The 14,463-nt window shown below is 39.1% G+C and overlaps 2 protein-coding genes across 2 annotated transcripts; one reads left to right on the forward strand and one right to left on the reverse strand.

The window, feature by feature from the left end:
- Positions 1-1,338: 1,338 nt before the first annotated feature.
- LOC148210776 (uncharacterized) lies at positions 1,339-1,761 on the reverse strand. The gene has a single exon (XM_088125184.1). The coding sequence runs from the start codon at positions 1,759-1,761 to the stop codon at positions 1,339-1,341; it is 423 nt and encodes a 140-aa protein (XP_087981310.1).
- A 5,067-nt stretch (positions 1,762-6,828) lies between these two features.
- Positions 6,829-8,689, forward strand: LOC148210777 (uncharacterized). Its single transcript, XM_088125185.1, has 2 exons — positions 6,829-8,307; positions 8,675-8,689. The coding sequence occupies exons 1-2, from the start codon at positions 6,829-6,831 to the stop codon at positions 8,687-8,689; spliced, it is 1,494 nt and encodes a 497-aa protein (XP_087981311.1).
- The last annotated feature ends 5,774 nt before the right edge of the window (positions 8,690-14,463 follow it).

Genomic DNA, 14,463 nt, shown 5'->3' on the forward strand with positions numbered 1-14,463 from the left:
GAGCCTCTATCAGTGTCTTGCTGGCATAATAGATTCGGTGTAACACTTTATCTCTCTTTTGCGCTAACACTGCTCCTACTGCAAAGTCACTAGCGTCGCACATTAGTTCGAACGGAAGCTTTTAGTCTGGGGCTTGAAAGATTGGGGCGTAGGTGAACGCATACTTTAGTTCAGAAAATGCCTGAAAACAGTTAGTAGAAAAGTCAAACACTCTATCGTTTTCTAGCAAAGAACATAAAGGTTTTGCAAGTTTAGAAAACTCCTTTATAAACCGTCGATAGAACCCCGCATGGCCTAGGAAGCTTCGGACTCCCTTTACATTAGTTGGCGACGGCAACTGCACAATGACTTCTACTTTGGCTTTATCCACTTCAATCCTTTTCTGGAGACATAGTGCCCCAGCATTATGCTCTCTTATACCATGAAATGACACTTTTCCCAATTGAGCACTAGGTTGGTTTCTTCACAACGCTGCAGCACCCGTTGAAGATTTGATAGACAGTTAGCAAAGCTTGCCTCGAATATTGAAAAGTCGTCCATGAAGACTTCTACCACTGACTCGACTAGATCCAAGAAGATGGCCATCATACAACTCTGAAATGTGGTCGGAGCATTGAACAGACCGAATGACATCCTCCTAAAGGCGAAAGTTCCATAAGGGCAGGTAAATGTTGTCTTGTATTGGTCTTGAGGTGCAATAGTGATCTGGTTGTAGCCACTGTATCCATCAAGGAAATAGTAATACTCATGCCCAGCTAATCTGTCCAACATTTGGTCAATGAAAGGCAATGGGAAATGGTCCTTTCTTGTAGCTTTATTAAGCTTCCAGTAGTCCATACATATTCTCCAGCCTGTAATTGTCCGAGTGGGAATTAGCTCGTTTTTAGCATTGTCAACCACTATCATTCCTCCTTTCTTTGGAACACATTGCACTGGACTGACCCATTCACTATCTGAGATTGGGTATATAATCCTAGCATCCAGCCATTTAATTATCTCATTTTCACAACTTCTTTCATAGTAGGGTTTAGCCTCCGTGGTGTTTCCACTGAATTCTTGCAATTTTCTTCTAATACAATCTTATGCATATAATAACTGGGACTTATCCCTTTAATATCCGCGATTATCCAGCTTATGGCTCTCTGGTACTCTCTCAACACTGCCAGCAACTCGTTTTCCTTTTCTTTGGATAGATTTGCGGCAATAGGGATAGGTAACGTGTTGGACGTACTAAGGTAGGCGTACTTTAAATGTTGCGGAAGGGCTTTCAGCTCTAATTCAGGTGAGCTCTGGACCATGATTTTGCTAATTCCATTTGTAGTCCACACAGAAAATTTCTTAGCAAATTTCATCTGCTTGCTCCACCATATTATTCAATTCATTGTTCTGATGCTCCAACATGGTTTCCACACTAAGCATCACCATCACAGCTTCATCTAGCACTAGCAAGACCACACACTCATCAACATCCGAAGGATATTTCGTGGAATCATATACTAAGAATTTAATTTCTTGGTCCTGCACCCTCATAGTGACTTCTCCTTTATGCACATCCACTAAGGCACACTCGGTGGCTAAGAATGGCATCCCCAGGATGATTGGTACTTCTTCGTCTACATCAAAATCAAGAACAATAAAGTCAGCGAGAAATATAAACTTATCCACTTGTACTAGTACATCCTCAATTTTTCCTTCAGGGTTTACATTTGACCGATCTGCTAGTTGAAAAAAGGTGACTGTAGTTGGCTTCACTTCTCCCATGCCCAACCTCTTGTACACTAACAAATGTATTAGATTAATACTTTCTTCGAGGTCGCACAGTGCTTAGCCAATCTTATGACCCCCAATGGACACTAGAATTGTAAAACTTCCTAAATCCTTCATTTTCTCTAGAATTTTACAAGTCAAAATTGTGATGCATTCGTTTGTTAAACAAACAATTTCAAACTCTCCTAGCCTGCCCTTCTTAGTGAGGACATCTTTCAAAAATTTCACATACGTGGGCATTTGTTCTAACGCTTTCACCAGTGGGATGTTGATGTGTATCTGCTTAAGCACCTCAATTGGGATGTTGATCTGTATCTGCTTAAGCACCTCAAGAAATCGTTTAAACTGCCCATCTTAATTCTTCTTCTGCAGCCTTTTCGGGTACGGTATTATGGGGCTGGTGTGGTCTGTGGTGCAGTGAGTTGTTCTGGATGCTGCAGCTTGTCAGCTGAATTGGACGAGGATGATCTAGCTTTGTCTGTCTTAGGCACCTCTTCCTTGCTATCCTTCCTAGACTCATGATCCTTTGATTCTACCGTTTGTGTTCCACTGTTCTTTTTGTCTCCCAGCTGGTCTACACTATAGCTCATCTCATCACTTGCTGACTCAACGGGCTGTGTGGCTTGCTCTATTTCCTTGGAGGTTTTTAGTCTAACTGTCTCTCCTTCACTAACTCCTTCTTGTTGGTACGCTGGTGGTAGTGCTTGGCCGCTTCGCAACGTTGAAGCCTTGTATTGCTCTTTGCCATCCCATTTTGGCTGTTCTGTATCGCTCGGCAGCTCTTCCTTTGGCATGTTTTTCAATTATGTTGCAACTGACCAATCTGAACTTCCATATTGCGTAACGATGCTACCAGGCTCTGTAGTAATGCTGCTTGGCTTTGCACATTAGCATCATTCTTTGTCATGTAGGCCTTGAACATATCTTCTAAACTCAGCGTCTCTCGGGGCTTTTGGGTGTTCTGCTGATTCTATCCTTAAAAACCTAGTTGGTATTGTGTTTTCTGAGGATATACTTCAGCATTACTTGTTCCTACATTGTGTCCTCCTTGGTTTCCTCCCCAACTAAAGTTAGGATGATTTCTCAACCTTAGATTGTATGTGTTCCCATATACATGATTTCTATTCTGTTGCGGGTTACCCAAAAAAAAAAAAAACACTCGGGCAAGATTGCCTGGACAATTCTCAAACTGGTGCTTACCTTCACAATATGGGCAGAGAGCACTTTGCACAGCATTCACCTTAGCTTTGGAGGCTTCAGCCTCACTTGCAGTAGCATTTTTCATAACTATATCAACCAATCGTGAGATCTTCGAGTTTAAGTCTGCTACCACATTATTTGCCACCAGACCTTTCGAATTTGTTGAAGAAGCAGCCCTGGATTTCGACCATTGATGCTTGTTGCGTGAAATTCTCTCTAGGATGTCAAAAGCTTCCGCATACGGCTTTGACAGTAAAGCCCCATTCACCGAGGTGTCTATCACCAGATGAGTTGCCTCGTTCAGTCCATTACGTGTGATTTCCCTTGTTCATAAGGGTAAAAAGAAGCTAAATGTGTGCTATTTTCTAACGTTTTAAATTTGGAAACCGTGATTTAAGCTTGGTATAGTATCCAAAACCTTTCATTTTAAGTGATCTTGGGTTATACATGCACATAGGACGTTTTTACATCATTTAGAGTTGATTTCTATCGACAATTACACTTTTGTGCAGAAAAATTTCGAGCTAGGCGCTTGGCGCCTTCCCCAATCTCGAGATTTCCCTTAATGTAAAACGCACGTTTTGGTGTGATTTGAAGCCTTCCAAAGCTCTGCCACGTGTCTTCCATACACTAAAGGTTGCAAATTCAACAACTACCCAACCAAAAGGTGTTTGAAATGGATGGCTCTCCACAAAGCTCTCAATCTCCTAACCACCTTGAAGTTCCTATAAATTCAGCAATTCATTCTCTTCATTCATCATCCCGGAGTGATCATTTTAGCTTTAGACATTTACTTCTCAGCTTGTTTTCGTTTTCCCTTTAAGTTTTTGAGTTATCATTGTTTTAACCTTACTTATTTCAAGTTTTTCCTTTATTTTCCAGCTTATTATTCTTCAATTGTAAGTTTTAATCTTGTTTAATTAAAATTCCAGCAAGTTCTTTGTTACTCTCTCGTTCTCATTACGAAGTTGTAATCACTCAACCTTGAAGAATCGACTGAGTACTGCTCCCCAATCTTGAAAGAGAACGGGTTAGGGTCATTCGGGTTACAACTCCATAATTTCCAACTTGTTTAAATTCTACTCATCTTTTAATTATGTCGTCTACTTCCATCAACATTAAATTCTGTTTTTCCTTTATCATCATGAGCTAAATTATTTTTCCCAAGCCCGGTTATGGATAGTTAGTTAAAGTTTTTAAATTCCAACAAGGCAAAAGGCGTTTTTCTCCTCTTTTATCACTTAAAGTTGTTTCCATAAGTTGAAACTTGATTTGGCCAATTAATGTTTTAACCAAGCATCAATACTGAAAAGGTTGATACGTTTTCACAGCTTTACTAATTTAACTTTAGAGAGGAATACTTTAGACATAAAGATTTCGCTCGGGTAGCCTAGACATAGGACCTCGACCTAAGGCTACGGTTGGTTTTTACTAAATTAAGTTCTTTTTTCTAATAGACATATTAGGAATGGACTTAAACCTTCAAAATCACTTGGACATAAGAAGATGGCGAAGTAAAACCGAAGAAAATTTATGAGAGGCGTCTGGCGCCTAGTTTGAAAAAGTTTGTGTATTTTTAGCTAATTTGAAGTAACTGGGCTGGGTTTATTGCATTGAGTTTTTAAATATCAAAATCAACGTTATCCTTATTTGTCACCCCAAATTCAATTACAAAGTCACCGATCATTAACATTTCCTGTAAAAAGACTTCATTTGTCCCTGAGGATCAATACTGGGAATACTCGTTCCGTTTTTACTACTTGTGACGGGTGTACACTTGCACTCTCATTTATTTTGAATCCAAAATACCCAAACAAGTTTTTGGCGCTGTTGCCAGAGACCATTTGTTTTAGTCTTTTATTAATTTTTGTGATTGGTTTTTGTGATTGTCATTTCTATTCTTAAACATTTTGATTTATATCCAACCACGAAGGTCATTGATTAGTGCATGAGCACGAATTCATTTCTGTTGCCATTTGATCCTGAAATTGAGAGAACCTGTCGTAGGTTGAGAAAAGAACAGAGACTCAGAAAACAGAGAGAAAAGCAAAAAAAGAAAGAAAGAGAAAGAGATTTCGAAAGCGAGAGTGAAAGTACCATCACTTTTATGGACGAGATTCCACCACAAAATCCTGCAGATCCACCAGTTGTTAACGGAAATATGGCAGGTCAACAACAAAAAAATGAGTTCAATCATATCTTGATGGCAGATAATACAGACGTGGCCATGCGAGAATATGCTGCCACAACATTCCAGAATTTGGATTCTGTCATCCTAAATCCCATTCCAGAAGCCGCCAACTTCGAACTGAAGCCGCTTATGTTTTAAATGCTTCAGACATTAGGACAGTTCGGGGGGCGTGAACACGAAGATCCTCATGATCATCTCAAAACTTTTCTTCAAATAGTTGGTGCATTTAGATTTCCAAATATAACTGATGATGCATTAAGGTTAACTCTTTTCCCATTTTCTCTTAAGGATCAGGCAAGAATATGGCTCAACTCATTCCCGCCAGGATCAATTACAACATGGGATTCACTAGTAGAAAAGTTCCTTACAAAGGATTTCCCTCCTACTCGTCATGCTGACATCAGGGAAAAGATTGTCACCTTTAGACAATATGACCGTGAACCAGTGCATGAGGCATGAGAAAGATTCAAAGAATTGCTGCGAAAGTGTCCGAATCATGGATTACTAGCATGTATTCAAATCGAGCACTTCTTCCGAGGTTTGGACCACCCCACTAAGATGATGCTCAACAACGCCGCAAATGGAGCTTTTACGAAGAAGACCTTCAACGAAATAGTTGATATTTTGGAGGACCTAGCATCCCACAATGAGCTATGGTGTTCTCAAAGGTCGAAACCTGCACCTAAGAAGCAAGATCAAGCGGGTGTATTAGCATTGGACATAGCAACTTCAATGCAGAAGGAAATGGTGACGATGAACCAAATGCTCAAGGAGTTGGCCCTAGAAAGGAAAAGTGCACCAACTGCACCCGTGCAACCAGAATATGCTTCTCCTGTTTGCCAAATTAATGAAATTGTTTGTTCTTATTGTAGTGATAACCATGTTTATGAGAATTGTTCGCATAATCCAGCTTCTGTTTATTATGTAGGTCACGGAAACAATCAGAACTTCAACCCCTATTCAAACACGTACAATCCGGGGTGGAGACATCATCCCAACTTTTCATGGGGAGGTCAAGGAAGTTCCAGTGGAGCGATCCAAGGGCAGAACCAACAGTATAAGCAGCCCTATGTCCCTCCTACTTTTTCAAGCAATCAACAGATGCCACCACCACCACAACAGTATAATCAGAACCAAAGAACCCCATCGCAGCCAGCTCATAATAACAATACTAGTCTTGAGAACATGTTTAAGGAATACATGGCGCGAAATGATGCATTGATGCAATCCCAAAATGCCACAATCCAAACTCAAGCAGCGGCAATGAGAAACCTAGAAGTTCAAATGGGACAACTTGCCAATGATTTGAAGGCGAGACCACAAGGCTTTTTTCCTGGGCATACTGAAGTTCCAAAAAGAGATGGAAAAGAGCAATGCAAGGCGGTAACTTTGAGAAGTGGATTGTCTTACGAAGGACCAAAGATGCAGGTTGAGGTAGAGAAACCTTCCACATCAATTCAAAATTCTCCTAGTGAAGTAGAGAAAGAAAAAACCACCTCGGGTGAGGGGGAGGCGCTTGGCGCCTCTTCACAAAAGATTTCATCTTTTGTCCCGATTCCTCCTTTCCCTCAAAGATTAGCCAAGAAAAACCAAGAAACTCAGTTTAGAAAGTTTTTAGACATCCTCAAGCACCTCCACATAAACATTCTTTAGTTGATGCCTTAGAACAAATGCCAAATTATGCTAAGTTCCTGAAGGATATTGTGTCTAGAAAAAAGAAGTTAGGTGAACATGAGATGGTAGCTATGACTAAGTGTAGTAGTGAAGCTGTAGGTAGCCTTTTGCCTATAAAATGTAAAGATCCCGGCAGTTTCACCATCCCTTGTTCTATTGGAGGAAAGAATTTAGGTAGAGCTTTATGGGATCTAGGTGCTAGCATTAACCTAATGCCCTTATCTGTTTTCAAAGAATTAGGCATAGGAGAAGCTAGGCCCACTATATTTACCCTTCAATTAGCAGATAGATCCATTAAGAAGCCTGAAGGAAAAATAGAAGATGTTCTAGTTCAGGTAGATAAGTTTATCTTCCCTGCAGACTTCATCATCTTAGACTGTGAGGCCGATTTGGATGTACCTATCATCTTAGGTAGACCCTTCCTAGCTACAGGAGATACAATGTTTAATGTTCGAAAAGGAGAAATAACAATGAAGGTTAATAATGAGGAGGTGAAATTTAATGTGTTGGATGCAATGAAACTTCCAGGAGATTTAGAAGAATGTTCAACTATTAGTACTTCAAATCCTGTTTCGTTTGATGAGTTCTATGATCTTTTAGTTACAAGAATTGAGGAAGAACTAGAGGCTACAGAAACTGATTGTCCAGAAGTAGTTGAAGAGAGGCATCCACCAGAGGAAAAAGAGGATATAAAGTCAGAAGTGTGCAAAATATTGCAACCATCCATTGTGGAACCACCCACTTTGGAACAAAAGCCTTTACCTTCTCACTTGAAATATGCTTATCTTGGACTTAATGAAACTTTGCCTGTAATTATTTCTTCCAGTTTAACTACTGAAAATGAGCTTTCATTGTTACAGGTATTGGCAAAATACAAGAAAGCCATTGGTTGGACCATTGCAGACATTCGAGGGATAAGCCCTGCATTCTGCATGCATAAGATCCTATTGGAAAAAGGTGTCAGCAACTCAATAGAGAATCAGAGACATTTGAATCCAAAAATGAAAGAGGTTGTTCGAAAAGAAATCTTGAAATGGTTAGACGCCGGAGTCATCTACCCTATATCTGATAGTAGCTGGGTGAGCCCAGTACAATGCGTACCTAAGAAGGGCGGGATGACGGTGGTGGTAAACGAGGAGAATGAACTTATATCAACCCGGACTGTGAGCGGGTGGAGAGTTTGCATCGACTATCGCAAACTAAACAAGGTAACGAAAAAAAATCATTTTCCACTCCCGTTTGTTGATCAAATGTTGGATCGTCTTGCAGGTAAAGAGTTTTACTGCTTCCTAGACGGATATTCGGGATATAACCAGATTACCATTGCTCCGGAGGATCAGAAGAAGACGACGTTCACTTGTCCGTATGGGACATTTGCCTTTAGGCGTATGCCTTTCGGTCTATGCAATGCACCGGCGACATTTCAAAGGTGTATGATGGCCATTTTTTCGGATATGGTAGAACATATTCTTGAGGTTTTTATGGATGACTTTTCAGTTTTTGGAAATTCTTTTGATAATTGCCTATTGAATTTAGAAAATGTTTTACAAAGATTCGAGCAAACAAATCTTGTTTTAAATTGGGAGAAGTGCCATTTTATGGTACGAGAAGAGATAGTTATAGGCCATAAGATTTCAAAAAATGGGATTGAGGTGGATCGTGCTAAAATTGATGTTATTTCAAAATTACCACCTCCCACAAATGTTAAAGGAATAAGAAGTTTTTTAGGCCATGGGGGTTTCTATAGGCGTTTTATAAAAGATTTTGCAAAGATTTCAAAACCCCTTTTTCAACTTTTGGAAAATGATAGACCATTCGTATTTGATAATGCTTGCATGACAGCTTTTGAAACTTTAAAAACTGCTTCGAGCTCGGCTCCAATAATTATAGAACCTAACTAGGAGTTACCCTCTGAACATATGTGCGATGCTAGTGATTATGCTTTAGGGGTCATGTTAGGTCAAAGAAGGAATAAGTTTTTACATCCAGTATATTATGCAAGTAAGACTTGAAGGGATGTGAATCCCGGAGCGAAAGCGAATCTTGGTTGCTAATTTTTGGGATACAAAACCGAAATTGAAAGAAGGAAAATACAGAGGAAACCAAATACCTTTGAAGAACTTTTCTTCTACGGTTTCCCACGAACACCACCACTACGTCTTCCTCGCTATCCTCTTGGGTCTCAGGATCGTGCTTGTGGTAGCACCTTGATCGAAGAGAGGGAGAGATTGAGAGAATTATGAGAGAAAATCGGATGGGAGTTTTTTTTTTTTTTGGTTCTGTAACACTTCCTCTTACATTCTCCAACACTTGGAGAAGAAGAAAAAGGGTGACGTGGGGTAACTCCCCACGTCACAAAACCTCCCACTCCCCTGCAATTTTGCAGGGGAGTTTAATAATAATAATATTATTATTATTATAGATAAATAATAATATATAATATATATATATCATAATTAATATATATATATATAATTAATTAATAAATATGATTAATTATTAATCCAATTAATAATTAATAAATATATATATATACATAAATAATTAACACTTAATTATTTATTATAAAACTAGAATCATATTCTAAAACATTTCTTTCGTATAACCTATAGTTTTAATGTACATCTTATGCACATTATTTTTAACCTATAGTTTTAATATCAATCTTATTCATATTAATTTTATTTGAATCTCATTCAAATAATATCTCTCATAATATATAGTTTTAATTTACAATTAACTATATATTATAATGTATCAATATACATATAATCCCTTAAGTAATATGAACAATTCAAATTCTTCCAAAATCTTGATCCTCGTTTTACCCGTTATGAGCTAGCAAGTGGACCTAATGGACCTACAGATCCGAAGCTCCAACGATGCAAGATTAATCGGTCAAACTCATTGACCGAGTTAATCTAGATTCGTTAACTACGGGTCATTCCACTAAAAACCCGCAGTTGCACTCTTCTCAATGCAGAATGTTTTCGTGTCCATGGATATAAGACCATTAATGACGAGTCAATCCTTCACGAGTGTTCGTAACTCAAGTTGGGTCAAATTACCGTTTTACCCTTAAGTTACATCTTTATTCATAAACACCACTGCTCCTCTAATGAACAACCCGGTTATGGTCCAACCAATGACCGGAAGTCCCTCTCGGCCAATGAGAAGGTGGGGCCCCTTGTTTAAGTCCTGGAGTCAGCATTTAAGGGAACACTCACCTACTCCCCTAAAGTCGGGGAGGAGTGAATTTCATCTTGTGAAGTTATGTTCCCAGCTCCCAACTCAGTCTCGACCCCAAAATGGTAGGAATGTTGAGTCGGCGACTCGGGCCACTCTCACCCATACAGATCAAAGGACGAGCCCTCACGGGCAGGAGTCCATAACTCACTCAGGATTGAAAATGAGTTGCTTGGTCATCCTAAGAAATAGCAACCTATTAGTTAACGGTGTTACATCTAAAGATTGCCTATTTCGTGCTTCTTGGCAAGCACATCAGATATGCTCGCCAAGATGTAGACCTTGGCCTTGTCATTGGCCTTGATCCACCTGTCATAGGCGTTGCGCACCACCACAGTGGCGTTAGGCGCAGGAGCTTGAGGACAATCCTCTTGCAAGACGAACCTAAGATCATCTATCACGAGAATAGTGTTTAGGTTTGACTTCCATTGTTTGTAATTTTTGCCATTAAGTCTTTGCGCGGCTAAGAGTGCAATAATAGAAGTAGACATGCTGAAAGTAAAAACAAATCTATATTAGTTTCATGCATTAGCCTTTTAAATCCAATCAAAATTTTAGCAAAAGTAATTAAGCACCCTAACAAAATTGCTTTGCAACGACGCTTCAGTGATTTAGAGCAACAGCCACCGTAGGGCGGATAGGTACTCCTTCACTGAATTGAGCATTCTAAACTAAATTTTACACCAGAATAACTCTTATTCCTATAAATTTTAGTCATCGTTTATTTGGTCAGGAAATTGCTAACTAACTTAACAACTCCTCGTAAGTGTGACCCAACATTTTCGGACCTTAGAGGTCCACCCCAATAATCCTGCCGTAGGGAAGGAAAATATTGGAGCAAAACCTAAGAGACTCATATCCATTTCTGGAGTTTGCCTTGGTTTTGATTCTCATACAATGAACCCTCCGTAGGGATGGTCGCTCTAGGACGACACGCAAGTCATGTATGAAACCTCACGATACAAACCAATGGCGGAGACCGCAGGATGTGTTGTCACACGTCCTTCTCCCACTTACTATGAACACTATCTCCATTCACCTCGATATTGAACCATGCAAACACCTTTCGTAGGGAGGCCGCGCCCAGAGCGACACGAGGCCGAGCATGGAACTCACAGCGTGAATTTAAAGGAGAACGTGAGAGAGAGAGTAAAGTATGTTATATATACTTTGTATATCAAATATATACGTTGTATATTACATATTCTCTTTTGCTCCCATTAGTATTCTAAGACTAGGGTATATTACTTAGATAAATCCCGGCTAAGTGAAATTAACTAAATGAATTTTTAGTCGGCCCAATATAACTATTACATCGGAAGTTGTACAATAATATTTTAGTTCGTTAAACACTTTAATAAACCAACTACATTATTGCTTGTATATAAAATATTGACTAATTCAACCCCCAGGTTGGTTCCCAGGTAGAGGTGTTCCCTTACGCTCAGCTTAAATACCTCAACCTAGACAGAACCTTCCTTAGACAGGGTTCCCTTAGAGACAACATTTTATATTTAGTCTTTTATTATTTCATTTTAAACCTAGTTAAAACAAAATAAAAGACTACCCCCTAATCACATTAGAAGATATAACCTAAGGTCTAATTAATTTTAAACCCCTTTAAAATTAATTAACTTAGACCTTATGTTTGCATGCAACTCTTTATTATAGATTTTAATTTCGATCTACCACATTTTATAACTCTTATAAAATTTAAGAAATTAAAACTATAAACATACATTGAAAGCATACATTAATATAACAATTATATTATCCAGAATAATGTCATGCTCAATGCAACTTTATTTTCATCTAATTAATACATCATTTATATTAATTATGAAAATAAAACATGCATACATACATTATAACATTTATAACTATATGATGCATGACCATACATACATACTATATATCAAACATACATATTATGCATGTAACCTATGGTGGGATTTTAAAACTATATGGCATACAATATGCTATATGATTTTAATTAAAATATACATTCATAATGCATAAAATAATTAAATAGCAAAGTTGGAACGGTTTTTGGCACCCTAAGAAAACGAAATAATACAAAATAAGAAAACCGACTGCATCCACCCTCGAACCGCGAACCGGAGCCTCGGAACCGCGTCGAAAAACACCCGGGACAGCGCCTTTGATCTGTATGGGTGAGAGTGGCCCGAGTCGTCGACTAAACATTCCTACCATTTTGAGGACGAGACCGAGTGGGGAGCTGGGAACATAACTTCACTCAGGATTGAGAATGAGTTGCCTGGTCATCCTAAGAAACAGCAACCTATTAGTTAACGGTGTTACATTTAAAGATTGCTTATTTCGTGGTCTGGTCTTATACAAACTCATTGTATAGGATACCCCCACTCGCATGTCTCTACACGAACGACCTGGATCGAGTCGTCTGTAACCTTTACAGAGTGGGTCGTATCCATAGTGTTGCCAGGATAAGGTACCCAGCCTTATCCATATACTATAGACCCTTTAGGTTATTCACGGGATATTATCCATTCATATATCAGGGGTATATCAAATATATACCCCGTATATCAACTATATACCCAGTATATATACTGTCCCGATTACATCAAAAATAACCTTGGATGTTTAGTTTATTGGATTTTGGACAATGCAAAGCTATGATTCAACAACAAATTTATTGAATAGAACTTCATTAAATAGACATTTGTTTTTACAAAATACAAACTACGAGTTTAGGGCAACACACCCAACAAGACTTTAACGGGGGCACAACTAAACTACACCACTACTGAAAAAGAATTGTTAGCAGTTGTGTTTACTTTTGATAAGTTTAGGTCTTACTTGATAGGGACAAAAGTAATTGTTTATACTGATCATTCTGCTCTAAAGTATTTATTTGCAAAGAAGGATGCAAAACCACGTTTGATACGATGGATTTTGCTACTTCAAGAGTTTGATATAGAAGTAAGGGACCGTAAAGGAACGGAGAACCAAGTAGCCGATCACTTGTCTAGGCTCGAGTCCCCACTTCAGGAAGGTCAAGTAGAGATGTAACGCCCCAGGAATTTCACCATTTCCAAACAGGGACCGTTAGTAAGACTACCTAAAATTTTCACATAAACAAGAGAATTACCTTCACAACAATACTAAGCAATAAAGCTACCACGCTTCCGCTGTGCTACTCTATTTTTAACACTCACGAGAGCTTGAACAATTAGAACAACAACACTAAAGATTTAAGAGAAACTCGCCTCCTATACAGATAAACCATTTAATGCCGACTTCACATTAACCAAACCTGTCCAGAAAAACCTTTCCTAACTAAAAACCATTCACTAAACGAATATTAACATCTCGAATGGCAATGAAACAAAAACTAATTCAAGTACAATCAACTTAAACAAATGTATTCATAAATATCCTAGGTAGGTTACAATCTCGTAGTTCAAGAAGACAACAAAATTAATGCTCTAAAAAGAATAATGAATCGGCAACCTTACAACATCCTTTAGACAATGAACTAAACAAAAACCAACCACTAACAACTCAACTACAAGATTACGTAGCCACAACTATCCTAACTAAAAGAAATTAATTGCACACAGCATAGTTAATGGTCTTTCCGATCAAGCCTCCTCCTCTCCATCACCATCCCACGAGCTAGCTCGATACCTTCAAACTGGAGGGGAAAAGAGGGATGAGTACAACCACAGTACTCAGTAAGCAGCCCTTATCTGAAGGGTCACGCACAAACAACATACTTATCAAGGAACAAAGTGTCATGCTTATTAAAGAATCAATACACACACATCATGCTCCACCAAATCATGAAACATTCATTGTCATGCTTTTCAACACATTATGCATTCAAACATAGACACATTCTATAAAATTCGGTGACAACCACAACCAGGAACACATTAACTACCAGTACTAACCTCTAGTCTCCCTAACGTTCAAGTACCTCTACGCTTATCACAGCTACTCTAGCCTTCCACAGTTAACTCCTTCGAGCAGAGTCGGCCCCTGACCATTTATACCCAGAGCCCCGACCCTGCAGCATCGGCCCTCGACCATTTATACCTGAAGCCCCAATGACTTCACCGTCTATTGGCCCTTGACCATTTGTACCCAAGGCCCCAATAGTTCTCCTCTCGAAAGACTCCTCGCATCGACCCCCGACCATTTATACCCGAGGCCTCGACGCTCATCTTTATCCAATATTGGCGTATCGACCCCCGACCATTTATACCCGAGGCCTCGATACCCAATTAGTGACGTATCAGCCCTCGACCATTTATACCCGAGGCCCTGACACTCACCCATTCACTTTATAACTTTCATAACTCCACATAACATTTCTAGCCTCCAACCAAGATTTTAGT

Source organism: Momordica charantia (assembly GCF_013281855.1).
Source record: "Momordica charantia cultivar OHB3-1 chromosome 6 unlocalized genomic scaffold, Mcharantia_2.0 BLBB01000006.1, whole genome shotgun sequence".
Lineage (NCBI taxonomy): Eukaryota > Viridiplantae > Streptophyta > Magnoliopsida > Cucurbitales > Cucurbitaceae > Momordica > Momordica charantia.

Bases quoted from the DNA above. Each gene is read 5' to 3' on its own strand.
- LOC148210776 (XM_088125184.1), bottom strand. From the start codon at position 1,761: ATGGGAGAAGTGAAGCCAACTACAGTCACCTTTTTTCAACTAGCAGAT.
- LOC148210777 (XM_088125185.1), top strand. From the start codon at position 6,829: ATGCCAAATTATGCTAAGTTCCTGAAGGATATTGTGTCTAGAAAAAAG.